The following is a 22,425-nucleotide window of genomic DNA, read 5'->3' as shown; positions in this document are numbered from 1 at the left end:
TTCAAATGTCAAGATGGCCACTGGTCAGTGTGCTTGAAAGAAATGTTTTCAAATACATCACACTACAACCATATTAGCATCAATATGACAGAGGTAAAATATTGTTTTGGAAATTATAGTTTAGAGTTGATAAATCACCTGTCTTATTTTCACAAATGTTACCCACTATGAAGATTGTCCTCCATCGCATCATCTAAGGCCTTTTATTATTATTACTATAGTTGTTTATGAGAAGCACATGTATTTCTTGATAATAATGTGGGTTAGAGATTTCCTCTTGATTGTTGTTGATCACCTGAAAAAGAGAATTGTGTGTTAAGAGTTTTTGAGTTGGGAGCACTGGCAATTGGTTTGATGCCGGAACCTTTCGTTGTGAGTCTCCCAATAATATAGGTTATTTCTGGTAATTCATTCTGTTTACTAATTAAAACGTGAAAGTAGATCGTCAGAAATGTGTATTATTAGTTTACCTTGTATTTCGTTGTTTATTGAAGAGGGTTCTGTTCATTTCCTGTTCAGAGAATTGACGGGCAAATGTGGCGCGCTGGAGCGCATAGTTAATGGTAGAGTGGTGCAGTAGTGGCTTATCCCGGGGGACGTTCCTATCCCCAGTCGTATGTATTCTCTTACGCATGGGTTAAGCACAGTTATTGATATGTGTGCTAGTATAGGCTTAAGAGTACTATCTGGACATGCATGGTATTTCATGTCCGTTGAATGTTAACTGACAAGATATATGAAAGGGTTTCCCATTGGTCAGTTGCTTCATGGGTATTACTATAAGCCTGTTCTCTCACTGTTTTGTGGAACAGAGATGGTGTAAGGTTGGCACGCTGCTAGATTTGGTTTTGAAGAGCTCTATTTGATCCTGGTTTATTCTTTTTGTAAATGCTTCTACATGTTGATGGCTATATCTTCACGTTTGATAATAAAAAGCCTCACTCTTGGCAAAAAAAAATTGGTTCTGTATAGTTGCCTCCTCACTGTAAAATCCTCTCACTGGGTCTCACACCCACCTTATGCAGAAAAATGCAGACAGTATACGAAGCATTAGCCTATTTTACTTACAGCTCTCTGTTTACTAACATTTTCTTTCCACTACTACATCACTGTAGCTAAGCGAACATTAGCTAACACTGTATAGGAAGGTAGACCGTCTCCCTAGTTACTTCTAGATCTGAAAAGGGATTGGATAGGTGTACGCAAAATGGCAGAAATTCCACCCAGCCCAGGGAGGGACCTACCTGAATTTGTCCAATAGAAACTCTTGTGCAAAACATTTTGCAATTGAATCTGACTAATACCCCTGATAAGACATGAACCAATAGGATCAGCTTCATTAAGTCTCTTTACCTAGACCTGTAACAAACCTATTCTTCACTATAAAGAACCAACCCACAATTGAGTTTAATGCCAACATAATAGGTTTATTTTCAAATCAAGTAAAACATTCAAAACATATATATTTTTTTTAAATCCAAGATTCACAGAGGTAAAAAAAAGGCATTATGTTTATATTGAGGCTATAATAATGAGTGATATGCACATAAAATACAACTTTTGTATCAATAAAATCAATCAGTGCTTGGGTTCTCAACTTACACAAGCGAGGGGACAGGGGTGAGAACCCCTTCAGCCACTAAGGGCAGAGAAAACAAAACAAAAAATGAACAACTCCAACAAGAGAAAAGTCAAGTTAATTCAATCAAGAGCTAAACCTGTACTTGTACCTAAATGCAAAGAGGTATCTGCTACTGGAACATAAGGTTTAAAGCATTGAGTTGTCTTGGAAATACAAGGAGATATATATATATATATATATATATATATATATACCCCTTTAAAACCGATCTCTAAAGCATTATGTTGTCTTGGAAATACAATAAGGTATTGGTTTATATTGACAACATTAAGGTTTAAAGCATTGTGTTGTCTATTTCCTCATAGATCCACATTATTCCAGTATGGTTTTATTGAGGTTTTATTGTGTATAGACATTCTGTGAATCAAACATGATATAAGGATGAGTAAACATTAATGTTCCCAAAAACAGGCCAAGAACAGAGCAGCCACCATGGCTATTGAGGTATGTGAATTTCCGCCATTGTCAGTCATTTTCTAATTCACCCACTAACGGGCATTGTGTGCTTTAGTGTCCCCCTCTTAGCATCACAACATGGATAAGTCTTGTTTCTGAAGGCTTTACAGATCTCTAGAACTGACTTAATACTGGATGACAACCAGAGTAATGCTGAATTACAAATCGACCCTAGTCCCTACACCCTAGGTACTCCGGTAGATTTCAGAGGATTGGATATGTGGAAACCAAGGGTTGGAACCGGTTCAGGGATCAGAACAGACAAATGGAAAATACAGACATTATTTGAGGGTCAAAATCACAAAAGGGAACGAAAGTGATCTAAGCTTATACAAATGTCTGCCTGCCAGCTGAAAATCTTTGCCAGTATATGTGAGTGTGCAGTGTTGCCAACTCATTTTCAGGGTAAGTTGCTGGAGGCAGGTTGATTTGTTGGTAAATTACGTTGTGATGTCATTACGTAGAATACACTAACGTTACTCAAATTGACTGGCCATCCCGGCAAAAAATATGATTTGACATGTTCAGGTACAGACTCCCACTCTTTTCTGTTCTTCTGGCTGTACAATTGTTATTGAGACATGTTGATAGTTCTGTTCAAGATCAAACATTCGTGACCAACTATATTCATTGGGTTTGGCTTGTCAAACCCGTACTACTGCAGCTGCAGTCAGCCAACAATGATTTGCAATTTGTTGAAATTGCTGCAGGCCTGCTGCTGCCTGTGCACGAGCTGAGCGCCTGCTGCTGACGTCACTCACAATGCACTTTTGCAGCCAGGCACGTGTGTTGTGACTGAGTGTGACACAGAGAAAAACGTTGTTGTGTCATTGAGAGGGAACATGCGTGCATTTTAGTGTTTGAGTCACTTTTCATAAGTTGCTTAAAGTTCCAAATACTATTTTAAAAGTAGCTAAATTTGTTGCTAGGTGCTGTTTGGAAAAAAAAGTTGCCAGGGTAGTCTGAAAGGTTGCTCATTCTAGCAACAAAATGGCTAAATTGGCATCACTGAGTGTGTAGGCAACGTGCCCCTCCCCACCGAGGCTAATGTAGCCTACTGACGTTACAAGCGTGATGATTCAGACATTAGGGAGAGATTTTTTAATTAGAGAAGAATGGATTAATTGTTTCAATGCTAGTTACAGATACAGTAGTTATCACGTTTAACATTGAATTTACTAACTACAAAAAGGTAAGACGTTTTTAATTCTGGTTCCGCTCTGCACACACAAGCTTGTTAGATAGAAGTTCAAAGATGCAAAGTTGTTCTGTAGAAGCCGCTGCTCCGTAGGTATAATTCTCTGCTAAATTTCAGTAGCATCTCTTGCCCTACACTTGGTTGTGCATGTAAACAACTATAGCCTAGGCAGCCGATAGCGCCCATGCACTATCTAGGCTTAAACAAGTGTCGCTTGCCCACTCCACAGCAAGCTGCTCTATCCACACTGATTGGTGAAATTATTTAATGTAAAAAAAATAAAAAGTTGATTTCAGAGGTTTAAAAAGGAATGGAAAGGAACAATATAAACCAGTACTTTTTGGGGGGTTCGAACCGGTTCAGAACTTTCTTTTGCAGTCGGAACAGTGGAACCGAACAAAAAAATGTATGGTTCTGTTCACAACAAAACGATTGTAAAACATTTTTGGTTCCAACCCCTGGTGATCTCTTCATTTTACTTTCAGAATAGCTAGGTGGCAATGTTGCCAAATATCCATCTATACAATTCTCCTAGGAGTGGCTAAGGATGAAGGACAAGGGGTCGATTTGGAATTAATCTTCCTCCACTAGGCTTAATCTGATCAAGTAAAAGTCTGAACTTGGGGGGCATCACCAGTAGAGTAATCACGAGAGATAGACCGAGGCCTGAAACTCAGAGCTGAAAGCAGTGGTTCTGAAACTGAGCTGAAAGCAGTGCTTCTGAAACTGAGCTGAAAGCAGTGCTTCTGAAACTGTGCTGAAAGCAGTGCTTCTGAAACTGTGCTGAAAGCAGTGCTTCTGAAACTGTGCTGAAAGCCGTGCTTCTGAAACTGTGCTGAAAGCCGTGCTTCTGAAACTGAGCTGAAAGCGGTGCTTCTGAAACTGAGCTGAAAGCGGTGCTTCTGAAACTGAGCTGAAAGCGGTGCTTCTGAAACTGAGCTGAAAGCGGTGCTTCTGAAACTGAGCTGAAAGCGGTGCTTCTGAAACTGAGCTGAAAGCGGTGCTTCTGAAACTGAGCTGAAAGCAGTGGTTTTGGTTCAAATAAGGTTAAAATAACACAGAACAGGTGCATTCAGGATCATAATGTTTCAAACTGGTTTGGTCTTGAACGGGATCGAAGGAAAATACCCTATGAACCTGGAATAACGTGTCACTGTTGATTTAGGTCTCTCTACTCTCAAGCATGTGGCAATCAAGTGTCAACCTGGTTTGGCAGCTGACAGTGAAGATGGGAGTCAAGTACATCATACACAAGTGTGTGAAACATTCGACTCAATGCGCCTGAATGCAGCCTATTAGACAAGTAAATCATATGGTGCCTCAGTCCCCAACAGAAAGCTAATCTGAACACAACCACCTTAGAGAGACAGTATTCTTTTACATTCCACACTAGCACCTTGATCCCACCTAGTATGAACCGATGTATTGGGCATGTACACGCTAAGAAAGTGGGGACGTCAAACATCGAGATGTATTGGTTTACACCCTGTCAGTTTTGGAGGCAGCATTAGGTTTGCTCTCAAAAAGCAGTGCTGTAGCAAACTAACTACAAATAAGTCAAATCGGCCAACAGTTGCCTAGCTAGCTAAAGTTAATATTTCCAGTTAGTCCCCGACCGCTCCTAAAAGCTCTTTTACTAGCTACCGTAACACCTTTGTGTCACAGATTCCTCCAAAAATGATGTGGTGTCTCCAGTTGTGTTTTATAAATGGACATATTCCAATTTCCGCCCATACTGGACATGTATTGAAAGTGGAGTGCTAGTACGTGCATTTGAACAGAGCCTATGAGAGGTTCGCAATTCACACAACATAATTCCCTACCTGACTGTTAAATACTGAACAGGATAGCAAGATGAGACAATAATCAAATCAGTAGTTACAATGATTTGAAGAAACTCTGGTACTTTTTGTTCATATTGCGGCGTAAACTAGTCGACCATTTACTGCAAACTGTAAGACTATGAGGTGAGTTTATAATGTAATACTGCAGCCTTCACCCAAAAACTCTGTCCTTTTAATCTCAGAGTAGCTGGTTTTTCAGTCCAAAAATAAGAATATTCATTTAAAAAAAAGGATCTCTACATATGCAAGGTCACTATTACTATAAAAATCTACATATTTCGTGTTAAGTATTATTAATGCCACTCATAACTACATAGTGTTGTTTACAAAAAGAAATGATCTTGAGCCAACACAACTTGCGATTTTTGGAGGTTGTCAAAATGGCTGACATTTAGGTCACTTACTGACGAACCCAGAGAAAAATAGCTATTTGGTAATGCGGTGGGACTACTCAGACAAAACATTGATAGGCACAATCTCCTTGTGCGTATACGCAGTACAATCTTATTCGTGTCCACCTCATGCCGGTCATTATCAAGTGGTTACAAACAATGACAAAAGTTGTTTTTATTTTACAACAAAGTCAAATCCTTTTATAATGAGGTTAGTATAAAAATGGTGTATAAACACTTGACCAACGACATACCTATATAGCTGGCCCAAAACGGAGGATTTCTCACTGGTTGTTGTCTGCAGCTAAGCCAACACTATTTTATGCTCGGAAAAGCTGACACACACACAGACTTAGCTGGCAGAGAGAATTCACCCTGGATGTGGTGATTAACACTCCCATTTCAAACCGAAGTAAAAGGCCTAAAAAACTGTCTTTGATGTGAAAACAATTGTTATAGTCACAACCGATCTACTATTTCAGTTATGTGATTGATTGAAATGGCATTGTGACTCCTGTGCCAACAGGCTTGTAACAAAAAACTGCACAGAGGTGGTAGGAGGGGCCAGGAGGAAACACAGGAAATGAGGTAGGATTTTGCTGGAAACAAACAAAAAATATATATATTTTTGTTGAAATGACTGATAAAAATCTGTGGCAACACAAAGGGCCCTTCAAAAACTCACAAAGCCTCAGTACAATATAGTCCTACAGTTATTCATACAAGATCAATAATACAAAACATATGAAAAAAAATGCACAAATATGCATAACTCAAGAGGTAGTTAACTAATATCAGTACATGAGGTACAGAAACATTAAAACTTGGTGGATGATTCCCAAAAGAATAAAATATTTTTTTTTTATTCCCTGAGAACAGTTTATCATCCTGAGAGGAATTGTGGGTAAGAAAATAATAAAAAATAAAAAACATTGTACCAAAAATGGAATATTATCCAGGTGAGTGCTCCTTGGTCTGTGCTCGTTGTGTGGTTTGGTCATTCTCTTCCTCTCTGTTGTTGTGCACTTGTTGGATTTATTTCGATGCATGTCACACATTCAAAAAGCTGTACATAAACAACCTCAGTGTTGAACTTTCAGCAATCGTCCCTAGAAATTCCAAAGGAGCAGGAACAGCAAAGCGACAATTCCTACTTTTAAAATGCCTTCAAATGAAGCCATACTCTTTGGTACAGAAATGTATACCAAAAACAGTTGGTTGCCTACATAGTTTGTTTTAGAGCTTTAGAAAACACAAGCTAGTTTGATGTCATCATACAAAGTCATTTGATTTGTCAGCACATTAAGATACAATTCCAAAGTGAGCCACATTAACTTTTGGGTGGAGTGCCACTTCAGAGAAGTTATTTTCACATTCAATATGGTCAGAGAAGAGTTGTCACGTTTCATTAGGATACGCGCTACTGGAAAGTCGCAGAGGATTCACGTCATACAAAAACCAGCATTTGAGTTTTTTCTGCCTCCCTCCTTCCTGTCTTAGTAAATCTCTGGACTATTTGGAACATGGCAGCGGGGTTTTGGAATCCCGTTTTGAGGGGGATTGTGACATCACACAGACCTAGAGGGTATGTAGACTTGACTGTTACTGGGCCTTTATCTAGGATTCTGAGGTTTACCTAATTAAGTCAGTGAGAACCTCCAGGCCCTAGGCACTTGATGGCAAAGGAGGAGAGGGGATAGATGGTGATAGAGAGGGGTAGAGTGAAAGGAGGAGATAGTGATGTCACACAGGTCAAGGGAGAGAGGGGTGTGATGGTGCTTTAACATAACGCTGTGTTAACTTGACAATAAAGAATCCTACGCACAATACAGAGCTTTCTTAAACTATGTTAGAATATTACTTACATTTTAATAATATGCTATTCTTTCATACATATATTACTGACATATATTGTGAGTTTATAAACTGTTCAACTAATTAGCCAGCAACCCAACTCTAGATCTAGTCCAATTAAATAATGGTATTTTTTTCCTGTTTTGAAACAAACCTATCGGTGGATATTGATTATATGGTTTCTTATGAGGCATCTGTAGGATTATATGAAATATGATTGTTAATAGCAAGTCCAGCTAGAGGTTGGCCCCTAATCTGAAAGATGAAACTTCTCGTCTGCCACTGTTGTTTTATGAAAGGGTCAGCGTCTCTCGCACACACACACACAAAAGCCCACACACACACACAAAAGCCCACACACACACACACACACACACACACAACCCCACTCACAACCCCACACACACAACTCCACTCGCACACAAGCAAGTATGCACACATGCCTGGATTCAATGCTATGCACTCTGCAGTCAATTGTCAGTACCACTGAACTAGAAAATATTCTGTGGTTTAGGAGTGACAGTTAGGCTACTGGTAGGTATGACATTCACTCTGGTATCCATGGTAATCTCCTCTACACTGATTGGATAGGCCACATTAAAGAATAATTTTGCTTCTGATTGGTTGAGGTTCCATTGTTTTGATACAGGGCCTATCAGTGTTACCCACTCTAATCAAAAAGTCGGTGGTGAGTTGATTAGTTGAATCTAGTGTGTAGAAGGATACAACTAAAATACACAGGATTAAGAAGCACTTTCCTACATCAAGGCCTTATTTAAAATCCTTAATGCTTAAAATTAACTCTGCTGGATCGCCGCATCATGACCTTTGGAACGGTTATATAATATAAATATGAACCAGGTGGACCGAAATCTAAAAGAGATGCGAGTCCTATTCAGAAATTGCCACAGAAAGAGTTATGGATGCCATCATCTAACCCAGAGAGCCATCTAACCCAGAGAGCCATCTAACCCAGAGTCATCTAACCCAGACAGTCATCTAACCCAGAGAGTCATTAGATTCACCGCCAACCTTGTTTCTCTTTAAGACCATATCGTCTCTTGAGCTGCACTGATTGAGACCAGTCACACACAAAGAGACAGTCATTCACATGCATCCATATCCCCAGCAATGGTTGTCATAGCTGCACAGCCAGTCAGTCACATACATCCGTACCCCTGACGATCGTTGCCATAGCTGCGCTGGTCCTGCCAAAAATATACCTATTATTTCCACAAGTGCGAGGTAGATTAGGGGTGGGGGTTAAGGGGGGTTCCTTAGGTGAGGAGAGTCAGGGGTCAGGAGGTACAGCTCTCCCCCTATTTCCTCCCCCTCTGGGGGCCAACGCGGTGTGACTGGGGTAGCTCCTCTGGGGAGGGAGAGGGGCCCTCAAGGGGGGACGAGCCCGAGCGCTCCTCCTCGTCGGCGGGGTACAGGTGGGTCGAGGTAGAGGGGTGCAGGGGGTCCTGAAAGCCTGTGGGGGCCGCCAGCACCTTGTGGGGACACTGGGCCACCATGTGCCTGATGCTCTGGCAGTAGTGGCATTTCTTTGGCTGGGGGGGCAGGCCACACTCCTTGGCATGGTGGTCCAGACCTCCACAGTTATAACAGCTGGACAGAGGACAGTGGGAGTGGAATGGAGAGAAAAGGATGAGAGGAGGAGGAACAGGTAAAGGACATAAAACGGTGTCACCCAATTTGCTACTAGTATAATTTGCTACTAGTATGAAAACAACATTGAATGACTCATAAGAATGAAGTCATAATTGGATACTGCTTTAATAGGAGTCAACAGGTATAATGTGTTACGATGGAGCTATAATACACAGCAAGTCTTGTCATTAGGCTTCATCTGTTATTATCGTCAAAGTCATCTTGACTAAACATCAGATGAAAATGTGTTACATTGAGAGACGTGACATATTACAAGCCTAATTATTATTTAGCTATTTATTTTACCTTTATTTAACTAGGCAAGTCAGTTAAGAACAACCATTCGGTTACTAGTCCAACAAATCATTATTAGACATTATAAAGCCTCATACACTCTTATAAGATGTAATAATGTATACCAGTCAGCTTTATGTAAAGTGTTACCCAAAAGAATAAAAGCAATTTCCTGACATCAACCCAGTGCTATGGGCTGAGCAGCGGTGTAAAGTACTTAAGTAACAATACTTTAAGTAATACTTTAGTACTTTAAAGTACTACATTTTTGGGGTCTGTATTTTACTGCTTGTCTTTTTGACTACTTTTACTTCACTACATTCCTAAAAGGAAATAATGTACTTTTTAATCCATACATTTTGAATGCTTAGCAGAACAGGAAATTGGGTCCAATTCATGCACTTATCAAGAGAACATCCCTGGTCATCCCTACTGCCTCTGATCTGGTAGACTCACTAAACACACATGCTTTGTTTGTAAATTATGTCTGAGTGCTCCCCTGGCTATCCGTACATTTTAAAAACAAGAAAATGGTGTTGTCTGGTTTGCTTCATAAGGAATTTGAAATTATTTATACTTTTATTTTTGATACTTAAATATATTTCAAAACAAATACTTTTAGACTTTCACTCAAGTAGTATTTTACTGGGTGACTTTCACTCAAGTAGTATTTTACTGGGTGACTTTCACTCAAGTAGTATTTTACTGGGTGACTTTCACTCAAGTAGTATTTTACTGGGTGACTTTCACTCAAGTAGTATTTTACTGGGTGACTTTCACTCAAGTAGTATTTTACTGGGTGACTTTCACTTTTACTTGAGTCATTTTCCATTAACGTAACTTTACTTTACGCAGGTATGACAATTGGGTACTTTTTCCACCACTGGTGCTGAGGTGGAGATTATTGGGGCCTTATTCAGGATTCCCTTTGATTTCTGTACAAGTGCTCTTTCCTCCACTAGATGGCAGCATAAAAGGCCATAAATCATTTTGAAATGCCAGAAACTATTGTCACTACCCAGCAGTTTCATCTATATTTATACATATATATATTTATACATACATACATACATACACATATATACACATATATATATATATATACTGCTCAAAAAAATAAAGGGAACACTAAAATAACACATCCTAGATCTGAATGAATGAAATATTCTTAAATACTTTTCTTTACATAGTTGAATGTGCTGACAACAAAATCACACAAAAATGATCAATGGAAATCAAATGTATCAACCCCTGGAGGTCTGGATTTGGAGTCACACTCAAAATTGGAAAACCACACTACAAGCTGATCCAACTTTGATGTAATGTCCTTAAAACAAGTCAAAATGAGGCTCAGTAGTGTGTGTGGCCTCTACGTGCCTGTATGACCTCCCTACAACGCCTGGGCATGCTCCTGATGAGGTGGCGGATGGTCTCCTGAGGAATCTCCTCCCAGACCTGGACTAAAGCATCCGCCAACTCCTGGACAGTCTGTGGTGCAACGTGGCGTTGGTGGATGGAGCGAGACATGATGTCCCAGATGTGCTCAATTGGATTCAGGTCTGGGGAATGGGCGGGCCAGTCCATAGCATCAATGCCTTCCTCTTGCAGGAACTGCTGACACACTCCAGCCACATGAGGTCTAGCATTGTCTTGCATCAGGAGGAACCCAGGGCCAACCACACCATCATATGGTCTCACAAGCGGTCTGAGGATCTCATCTCGGTACCTAATGGCAGTCAGGCTACCTCTGGCGAGCACATGGAGGGCTGTGCTGCCCCCCAAAGAAATGCCATCCCACACCATGACTGACCCACTGCCAAACCGGTCATGCTGGAGGATGTTGCAGGCAGCAGAACGTTCTCCACGGCGTCTCCAGACTGTCACATGCGCTCAGTGTGAACCTGCTTTCATCTGTGAAGAGCACAGGGCGCCAGTGGCGAATTTGCCAATCTTGGTGTTCTCTGGCAAATGCCAAACGTCCTGCACGGTGTTAGGCTGTAAGCACAACCCCCACCTGTGGACGTCGGGCCCTCATACCACCCTCATGGAGTCTGTTTCTGACCGTTTGAGCAGACACATGCACATTTGTGGCCTGCTGGAGGTCATTTTGCAGGGCTCTAGCAGTGCTCCTCCTTGCACAAAGGCGGAGGTAGCGGTCCTGCTGCTGGGTTGTTGCCATCCTACGGCCTCCTCCACGTCTCCTGATGTACTGGCCTGTCTCCTGGTAGCGCCTCCATGCTCTGGACACTACACTGACAGACACAGCAAACCTTCTTGCCACATCTCACATTGATGTGCCATCCTGGATGAGCTGCACTACCTGAGCCACTTGTGTGGGTTGTAGACTCCGTCTCATGCTACCACTAGAGTGAAAGCACCGGCAGCATTCAAAAGTGACCAAAACGTCAGCCAGGAAGCATAGGAAGTGAAAAGTGGTCTAAGTGACCAAAACATCAGCCAGGAAGCATAGGAACTGAGAAGTGGTCTGTGGTCACCACCTGCAGAACCACTCCTTTATTGGGGGTGTCTTGCTAATTGCCTATAATTTCCACCTGTTGTCTATTCCATTTGCACAACAGCATGTGAAATTCATTGTCAATCAGTGTTGCTTCCTAAGTGGACAGTTTGATTTCACAGAAGTGTGATTGACTTGGACTTACATTGTGTTGTTTAAGTGTTCCCTTTATTTTTATGAGCAGTGTATATATACACACAGTATCAGTCAAGTTTGGACACACCTCCTCATTCAAGGGTTTTTCTTTGTTTTTTACTATTTTCTACATTGTAGAATAATAGTGAAGACATCAAAACTATAAAATAGCACATATGGAATGATGTAGTAAACAAATCAAAATATATTTTTTAAACATCATTTGATATTTTATGGTCTTCAAAGTAGCCACCCTTTGCCTAAATGCCAGCTTTGCACACTCTTGGCATTCTCTCAATCAGCTTCATGAGAAATGCTATTCCAACAGTCTTGAAGAAGTTCCCACATATGTTGGCTGATTTTCCTTCACTCTGCAGTCCAACTCATCCCAAACCATCTCAATTGGGTTGAGGTCAGGTGATTGTGGAGGCCAGGTCATCTAATGCAGACAGCGTGTATGGTATCGTGTGGGGGGCATGGTTTTCTGATGTCAACGTTGTGAACAGAGTGCCCCATGGTGGTGGTGGGGTTATGTTATGGGCAGGCATAAACTACGGACAACAAACACAATTGTATTTTATTGATGGCAATTTGAATGCACAGAGATACCGTGATAAGATCCTGAGGCCCATTGTTGTGTCATTCATCTGCCGCCATCACCTGATGTTTCAGCATGATAATGCACGGCCCCATGTTGCAAGGATCTGTACACAATTACTTGAAGCTGAAAATGTCCCAGTTCTTCCATGGCCTGCATACTCACCAGACATGTCACCTATTTAGGATGTTCTGGATCGATGTGTATAACAGCGTGTTCCAGTTCCTGCCAATATCCAGCCATTTTGCACAGACATTGAAGAGGAGTGGGACAACATTCCAAAGGCCACAATCAACAGCCTGTTCAACTCTATGCGAAGGAGATGTGTTGTGCTGCATGAGGCAAATTGTGGTCACAGCAGATACTGACTGGTTTTCTGACCCAAGCCCCTACCTTGTTTTACGGTGTCGTGACCAACAGATACAGATCTGTACTCAGTCATGTGAAATCCATAGATTAGGGCCTAATGGATTTATTTACATTGACTGATTTCATTCTCTGAACTGTAACTCAGTAAAATATTTGAAATTGTTGCATGTTCCACTAGTAGAAAGAGGAGGAAGGGAAGCTCTACTAAGGTACACAATAGTACATTGGTCATCAAAAAGAAAGGAGGACTAAGGCACTCTTCATATAATGAATTAAAATGCCTTTTAGTATGGCATGTTCAATAGAAGGTTTAGTTTTTGAAATCCAACGTGTTTCGGCTCATGGCCTTCGTCGGAGTACAAAAGAATTATACAATGTCCTCTTTTGAACAGCTTTTCCAATTAGCCCTAATTGAAAGAGGGCGTGGTTACAAAATTGATTGGACATACCTAGTAAGCAAAAATATACACATTCAAAGGTGAAATACTGTAGCTATGTTATCATAAAGATACAACTCCAACCTAGAAGTATCAGGACACTTACAGGTAGTTCTAACCTTAAATATGACTTGGAGAAGTGTCAAGAATAAGAAAGCAATATATTCCATAGTACACTAGAACACAGCAAAACATGAACAACAACAGTCTAAACATAGCTGAGGGCAATTGAGCAAAATATCCTCTAGATGACAACAAATGGACCTCTCACAACCCTACAGGAAGGGTGAGAAATCCATATCTTCATTTAAACCAGGATATTTAGTGGCCTGTAGTTTGTAATTCCAAAAACCTTCCCTTTGGTTTAACTTCTTGGTGACAGGGGGCAGTATTTTCACGTCCGGATTAAATGCATGCCCAAATTCAACTGCCTGCTACTCATCCCCGGAAGATAAGATATGCATATTATTAGTGGATTTGGATAGAAAACACTCTGAAGTTTCTAAACCTATTTGAATCATGTCTGTGAGTATAACAGAACTTATTTAGCAGGCAAAACCCAGAGGACAAACCACTCAGATTTTTTTTTTTAGGTCACTCTTTTCAATGGGTTTTCATTGGGAATCCAGATTTCTAAGGGACCTTCTTGCAGTTCCTACCGCTTCCACTGGATGTCAGTCTTTAGAAATTGGTTGAGGTTATTCCTTTGTGTGATGAAGAAGCACCACCTTTGTCTGCTTTTTTGTTCATTTTAGGACAATGATTCAACTGCATCCCTCTCTGTCTTAGAAAGATTACATTGTGGGGCCTCCCGGGTGGCGCAGTGGTCTAGGGCACTGGATCGCAGTGCTAGCTGTGCCACCAGAGACTCTGGGTTCAAGCCCAGGCTCTGTCGCAGCCGGCCGGTCCATGGGGCGACGCACAATTGGCCTAGCGTCGTCCGGGTTAGGGAGGGTTTGGCCGGTAGGGAAATCCTTGTCTCATCGCGCACCAGCGACTCCTGTGGCAGGCCAGGCGCAGTGCAGGCTAACCAGGTCGCCAGGTGCACAGTGTTTCCTCCAACACATTGGTGCGGCTGGCTGGGTTGGGTTGTGTTTCGGAGGACACTTGGCTTTTGACCTTAGCTGGCTTTTGGCTTTTGACCTCCCGAGCCCGTACAAGATGAGACAAGATAGTAACTACTAACAATTGGATACCACGAAAAATATATAAATTGTCGTGTTTGGTTGGAGATTCTTAAACAGATTCTCCACATCAAAATTCACTTTTTGGCAAATGTATTCAGTGTGGCATTCTGGATGATGGGACAAAAAGTGGATTTAGGCTTAAAATGTGTTTTTGAGGGAACAAACTGCCTGACCTGAGTCACTGGCACAGACATGATTCAAACAGTTTTAGAAACTTCAGAGTGTTTTCTATCAAATTCTACTAATGATATGCGTATCTTATCTTCTGGGGATGAGTAGCAGGCAGTTGAATTTGGGCATGCATTTCATCCGGATGTGAAAATACTGCCACCTGTCACCAAGAAGTTAATCATAACATCTTTATCTTTCAGGACAGTATTAAACAGGTCAAAGGATGTGCCATGGGAGCTACAGCCCTTCCTACGCTGGCTTGTAAATGGGAAAATGACTTCATTTTGGATCCTTCTAATAACCATTTCTTTGACCGGATTATATGGTGGGGACTCCATATTGATGATGTTTGCCTGTTTTGGTCCGGCTCAGAAGATGAACTTATTTCCTTCCACCAATACCTTAACAGCATTAACCCTAACATCAAACTAACTATGAGTACAGCAAGGATAATTCATTTTTTGGACCTCGACATTAGTAAAACTGACAAGGGTTGTTTGCACACATCAATCTTAGATGTGTGGAAGCCTACAGATGGGAATACCATTCTGAGGGCAGACAGCTTTCACCCCAAAAGGCTAAAAGAGAACATTCCATATGGCCAATTCCAAAGAGTCCGCAGAATTTGAGATCAGGAAACAGACTAGTGTCAAATCTGCTTCTTGAATCGAGGCTACAGCGTTCAGGTCCTGAAAGATGCAGGTATAAGGGCTGGATTACTTGACAGAGAGAACTTGTTGCGAATGGGAGTGCCTCGTGACACATCAGAGAGTGTATTTTGTTACAAAATATAGCACTGAAGCGGAGAACATTAAAATAATCATTAAAAATAATTTGGGAATCATCCAAAGTGATACGCTACTACGCCAAGTCTTTCCTGAGCCACCAGTCATAAGCTTTAAGAGATGTCCTACCCTAAATGACAAATTAGTCCACAGTTATCTTCCGGGTGACTCTCAAAAAACTTGGCTTGACCACAAACCCAAGGGCTCTTAAATGTAACCATTGCAACCATTGCAGTAATATTGTACAGAAGAAGTATTTTGTTGACACAGCTTCCTAAATGGAGTATTACGTCAAGCATTTCATTAACTGTAAAACCACTCATGTCATCTATAGATTGGAATGTCCACAGTGCAAGGTGTTCCACATTGGACGGACAAAGACCCCTTCAAGACCGCTTAGTGGAACACAAGTACGCCATACGGGTAGGCAATGAAGACTACCCCATGGCAAGGCACTACAAGTCCCTACACCATGGCAACCCTGCCTCCCTACAAGCTATGGGTATTGATCATATTCCGGCCTCTATTAGAAAAGGGGACCGTCTTAACTTCTTGGATATAGGGGGCGCTCTTTTAATTTATGGATAAAAAAACGTGCCCGTTTTAAGCGCAATATTTTGTCACGAAAAGATGCTCGACTATGCATATAATTGGCAGCTTTGGAAAGAAAACACTCTTAAGGTTTCCAGAACTGCAAAGATATTATCTGTGAGTGCCAGAGGACTCATGCTACAGGCGAAACCAAGATGAAACTTCAACCAGGAAATGGACAGAATTTTTGAAGTTCTGTTTTCCATTGTCTCCTTATATGGCTGTCAATGCGCCCGGAATGAGCCTGCCCTTTCTATCGTTTCTCCAAGGTGTCTGCAGTATTGTGACGTATTTGTAGGCATATCATTGGAAGATTGGCCATAAGAGACTACATTTACCAGGGGTCCGCCCGGTGTCCTTTGTCTAAATTGGTGCGTAATCTACAAGCTGCACGCAGTCATCCAGTGATTGAGAGGAGAGAGGAGGCTTTCAACGAACGATATATCATGAAGAGATATGTGAAAAACACCTTGAGGATTGATTCTAAACAACATTTACCATGTTTCAGTCGATATTATGGAGTTAATTTGGAAAAAAGTTCGGCATTTTGAAGACTGAATTTTCAGGGTTTTTTGGTAGCCAAACGTGACGCACCAAACGGAGCAATTTCTCCTAAACAAATAATCTTTCAGGAAAAACTGAGCATTTGCTATCTAACTGAGAGTCTCCTCATTGAAAACATCTGAAGTTCTTCAAAGGTAATGATTTTATTTGAATGATTTTCTGTTTTTTGTGAAAATGTTGCCTGCTGATGCTAACGCTAAATGCTGCGCTAGCTGCGCTAGCTGTTACACAAATGCTTGTTTTGCTATGGTTGAGAAGCATATTTTGAAAATCTAAGATGACAGTGTTGTTAACAAAAGGCTAAGCTTGAGAACTAGCATATTAATTTCATTTCATTCGTGATTTTCATGAATAGTTAACGTTGTGTTATGGTAATGAGCTTGAGGCTGTATTCACGATCCCGGATCCGGGATGGCTCGACGCAAGAAGTTAAACAGTTAAACCAAAGGGAAGGTTTTTGGATTTACAAACTACAGGCCACTAAATACCGTGGTTTAAATGAAGATATGGATTTCTCACCCTTCCTGTAGGGTCGTGATGGGTCCATTTTCTGTCATCTAGAGGATATTTTGCTCAATTGCCCTCAGCTATGTTTAGACTGTTGTTGTTCATGTTTGCTGTGTTCTAGTGTACTATGGAATATATTGCTTTCTTACTCTTGACACTTCTCCCAGTCATATTTAAGGTTAGAAAAACCTTTAAGTGTCCTGATACTTCTAGCTTGGAGTTGTATCTTAATGATAACATAGCTACAGTATTTCACTTTTTAATGTGTATAGTGTTGCTTACTAGGTGTGTCCAATTTTGTAACCACGCCCTCTTCTAATTAGGGCTAATTGGAAAAGCTGTTCAAAAGAGGACATTTTATTCTTTTTTTGTACTCCCTGATGAAGGCCATGCAGCCAAAACACGTCGGATTTTTAAAACTCTGTTTCTATTGAACATCCCATACTAATAAAGGCATTTTAATTATATGAAGAGTGCCTTGGTCCTCCTTTCTTATTGTTGCATGTTCCATTTATATTTTTGTTCTATATATTCACACACAGTACAGTCAAAATGGACACCACCTCATTCCAGGTTTTTAGTTTTACTATTTTCTACATTGTAGAATAATAGTGAAGACATCCAAACTATGCAATAACACATATGGAATCATGTAGTAACCAAAAAAAGTGTTAAACAAATCTAAATATATTTTATATGAGATTCTTCAAAGTAGCCACCCATTACCTTGATTTGCACATTCTTGGCGTTCTCTCAACGAGCTTCATGAGGTAGTCACCTGGAATGCATTTCAATTAACAGGTTTGACTTGTTAAAGGTGATTATGCCAAATTTCTTTCCTTCTTAATGTGATTGATCAGATGTGTTGTGACAAAGTAGAATTTTGGTTCCAACCGCCATATTTTTGTGAGTCGCAGAGTAGGTGTGGTAGCCATTCTGGTTACGTGTGCCTTGAATTCTAAATAAATCACAGACAATGGCACCAGCAAAGCACCCCCACACCATTACACCACCTCCTCCATGCTTCACCGTGGGAACCACACATGCAGAGATCTGTTCACTTACTCGGAGTCTAGTAGAAGTGGTTTATTTGCAGCAATTCGACCATGAAGGCCTGATTCAGTCTCTGAACAGTTGTTACTTGAACTCTGTGAAGCATTTATTTGGGCTGCAATTTCTGAGGATGGAAACTCTAATTTAATTTAACTTTATTTAACTAGGCAAGTCAGTTAAGAACAAATTCTTATTTTACAATGACGGCCTAGGAACAGTGGGTTAACTGCCTTGTTCAGGAGCAGAAGGACAGATTTTTACCTTGTCAGCTCGGGGATTCAATCAACGCTCTAACCACTAGGCTACCTGCCGCCCCTATGAAATTAACTTATCCTCTGCAGCAGTCGCGGTCCTCTATAGAGACAGTCAGCACAGCCAATCACAGCGCTTGATGGTGTTTGCAACTGCACTTGAAGAAACGTTTAATGTTCTTGAAATTGTCTAGATTAACTGACCTTCAATTCTTAAAGTAATGATGGACTGTCGTTTCTCGTTGCTTATTTGAGCTGTTCTTGCCATCATATGGACTTGGTCTTTTACCAAATAGGGGTATCCTCTGTATACCCCATCTCAAAACAAGTGATTGGCTCAAATGCATTAAGGAGGAAAAAAATTCCACAAATTAACTTAAGAAGACACACCTGTTAATCAAATCAAATGTTATTGGTCACATACACATGGTTAGCAGATGTTAATGCCAGTGTATATCTTCTGTATATAGGGTTGCACATTTTGGGGAATATTCTGAGGTGGACACATTCCGTGGGAATTAACGGGAATATATGCAAATTAATATTAATACCACTTAAATGTAGATGTTTCTTGCATTGGATATATTTACCATATAATAAATATGGAGACATAAACATAAGGTAAAAGGTTTATGATAAGGAGACATAAATGCAAATTATTAAATCCTTCCAATATAAATAAAAACATTTAATTAGTTATCGATTGAACTTTTATTAAATGAGTCGACTCTTCACATGGGATGATTTCACTGAACAAAAAGGAATATTGAATGATACCCAATGATCCATCGCATCTCCCAAAAACGTTTTTGACATACATCTGTAAAATGATGGTTTAGAAACTAAAGCTTTGGTTGTCTTCCTCTCAGGCTTCCATGTCTTCTCCCTGAACCTCCTCAATGTCCACCTCTTGAACATCAGACTCTGAGGCCTCATCTTCACTGTCACTTTCCAACCTTGTTGAGGATGGCTTGTTGTCAGGCTCAAAGCCTCAAATTTTCCTGGATGGCCACCAATTTTTCAACCCTTGTATTGGTCAGCCTGTTGCATGCTTTTGTGTGTGTTTTCCCAAACAAGGACCAGTTACACTCTGAGGTGGTGGATGTTGGTGGGATTTGGAGGATGATGGAGGCAAAAGGGGAAAGAGCTTCAGATCCACAAAGTCCCTTCCACCAGGTGGCTGATGAGATATGTTGGCATGACTGCCATATTGCATCTCCATCCCAAAGCCCTTGCTTGTCAGTGTACTTTGTCAGACTGTCAAGAACCTTAACCTCATCCAGGCCAAGGTGTCGAGACACCGTAATGATGACACCATAGGCCTTGTTGATCTCTGCACCAGACAGGATGCTCTTGCCAGCATACTTGGGGTCCAACATGTACGCTGCGGCGTGTATGGGCTTCAGGCAGAAGTCTTCACGCTTTTTGATGCATTTCATAACTGCAGGTCCCTCTGCTTGGAGCAACAGTGAAGTGGACAGGGCAGTATGGATTTCTCTTACATTTGCAAGCAGTCTGAACATCAGACAGGATGGCATTGTCCCCCTCAATCCGTGCAATGGCTACTGCTATAGGTTTCAGGAGTTTCAGGCTGCTCTCCCAAAACGTATCATCCAGGAGGATCCTCTTGATGGGGCTGTCCATATCGGCAGACTGTGATATGGCCACTCCTTCCCCTCCAGGAGACTGTCAAATATGATGACAACAACACCCCCAACGGGTGTTGCTGGGAAGCTTCAATGTAGTGCGCTTATTCTTCTCACTTTGGTTGGTGAGGTAGATTTCTGCTACAACTTGATGACCATTCACATACCTAACCATTTCCTTGGCTCTCTTGTAGAGTGTATCCATTGGTTTCAGTGCCATGATGTCCTTGAGGAGCAGATTCAATGCATGAGCAGCACAGCCAATGGGTGTGATGTGAGGGTGGGACTCCTCCACTTTAGACCAAGCAGCCTTCATGTTCGCAGCATTGTCTGTCACCAGTGCAAATACCTTCTGTGGTCCAAGGTCATTGATGTCTGTCTTCAGCTCATCTGCAATGTAGAGACCGGTGTGTCTGTTGTCCCTTATGTCTGTGCTCTTGTAGAATACTGGTTGGTCGAACATTCGACCACCCATCAGAGATGATTGCAATACAGTCTGATTTCTCTATAATTTGCTTGACCTTCTCTTGAACTCTGCATCCAGCAAATGAGTGGATAAAGCATGTCTGGTTGGCGGGGGGTATGCTGGGCGAAGAACATTCCGAAATCTCTTCCAATACACATTGCCTGTGAGCATCAGAGGTGAACCAGTTGCATATACAGCTCGAGAAAGACATTCAACAGCATTTCTCTGACTGAGTTCCTCCATTGAGTCAAAAAACCTTCTGATTCCAGGAGGACCATGAGCTGTTTCTAATAATGTGTCTGATTCATAATTTTCACCTCACATAGAAGTAGAGGGACCTTTGTCAGAGGTTGCTTGTTGTGAGCGCTGAGGGAACTTTATGCACTTGGTCAGATGTTTGTGCATCTTTTTTGCATTCTTCACATATGATTTGGCACAGTATTTGCAAATGTACACAGCTTTTCCTTCTACATTAGCTGCAGTGAAATGTCTCCACACATCAGATCGTGCCGTGGCATTGTCCTGTAAAGATTAGAAGAATAAAAACAATAGATAAATAGTTACGCAGTTAGATTATACAAGTCCTTTGGAAGATGAATGTTTTCAAATAAAACATGTTTGGAAACAGGTGAATTAACACTCCTCCGATAGCAGGCTCAAGAAAGCTAAAACCCACATGGTAGCAAACTAACTTGCAGAAATTGTTAACAAGTTAGAAATGATTTAGACACACTTTGCTATAGGTTACTATTTACTAGTTAACAAAAAATAATGTGTGTCACATAAAATATATTCACCCCACCCAGTATTGTAATCAAAACTTACCAGAAAGCATGTAGTCCTTGGCTCAGACAGTGTAGTAGTGTGGGCTCAATAACATCTCATTACTGTGCAAGATCTTGAGAATTAGATGTAAATGTGATGGAAGAATGCACTGTGCGTGCAGAGGGTTGCAATTCCATTGAATTGGGGATAGTTTAACCAAAATATGCCACAAGACCTAGAATTGCTTTATGTGTCTCCCACAAAAAAAGGTTCACTGTTACAAGCGAACTTTGTTTTCGGAAAGTGTCCGACCCATTGCAACCCTGTATACCAGCCCTGCCTTGTCACAACACAACGGATTGGCTAAAACACATTAAGAAACAAATTCCACAAATTAACTTAACAAGGTATGCATGTTAATTGAAATGCATTCCATATGACTACATCATGAAGCTGGTTGAGAGAATGGCAAGAGTGCAAAGCTGTCATCAAGGCAACGGTTGGCTACTTTGAAGAATCTCAGTTATGACACTTGGTTACTACATGATTCCATATGGGTTATTTCATTGTTTTGATGTCTTTACTATTATTCAACAATGTAGAGAATAGTAAAAATAAAAACCCTTGAATGAGTAGGTGTGTCAACTTTTGACTGGTACTATAATATATATATACAGAGTTGAAGTCGGAAGTTGACATAAACAGGTTTTAATGACTCCAACCTAAGTGTGTTTCAACCACTCCACAAATGTCTTATTAACAAACTATAGTTTTGGCAAGTTGGTTAGGACATCTACTTTGTGCATGACACAACTCCTTTTTCCTACAATTGTTTACAGACAGATTATTTCACTTACAACTCGCTATATCACAATTCCGGGGTCAGAAGTGTACATACACTAAGTTGACTGTGCCTTTAAACAGCTTGGAAAATTCCAGAAAATGATGTCTTGGCTTTTGAAGCTTCTGATAGGCTAATTGACATCATTTGAGTAAATTGGAGGTGTACCTGTGGAGGTTTTTTAAGGCCTACCTTCAAACTCAGTGCCTCT

The 22,425-nt window shown here is 40.9% G+C and overlaps 1 protein-coding gene across 2 annotated transcripts in view; it reads right to left on the bottom strand.

Annotated features, from left to right (window-relative positions):
- Positions 1–1,418: 1,418 nt before the first annotated feature.
- The window catches only part of lin28b (lin-28 homolog B (C. elegans)), a 48,734-nt gene continuing 27,727 nt past the window's right edge, over positions 1,419–22,425 (bottom strand). For both annotated transcript variants that reach the window (XM_024419656.2, XM_042321471.1), the window contains exon 4: positions 1,419–8,997. In XM_024419656.2, the coding sequence (XP_024275424.1) occupies positions 8,706–8,997 (292 nt within the window). In that variant the 3' untranslated portion in view covers positions 1,419–8,705. The remainder of the gene's footprint in view (positions 8,998–22,425) is intronic.

The sequence above is a fragment of the Oncorhynchus tshawytscha genome, linkage group LG05 (assembly GCF_018296145.1).
Source record: "Oncorhynchus tshawytscha isolate Ot180627B linkage group LG05, Otsh_v2.0, whole genome shotgun sequence".
In the NCBI taxonomy this organism is placed as follows: domain Eukaryota; kingdom Metazoa; phylum Chordata; class Actinopteri; order Salmoniformes; family Salmonidae; genus Oncorhynchus; species Oncorhynchus tshawytscha.
This window is presented reverse-complemented; position numbering and strand designations above follow the sequence as displayed.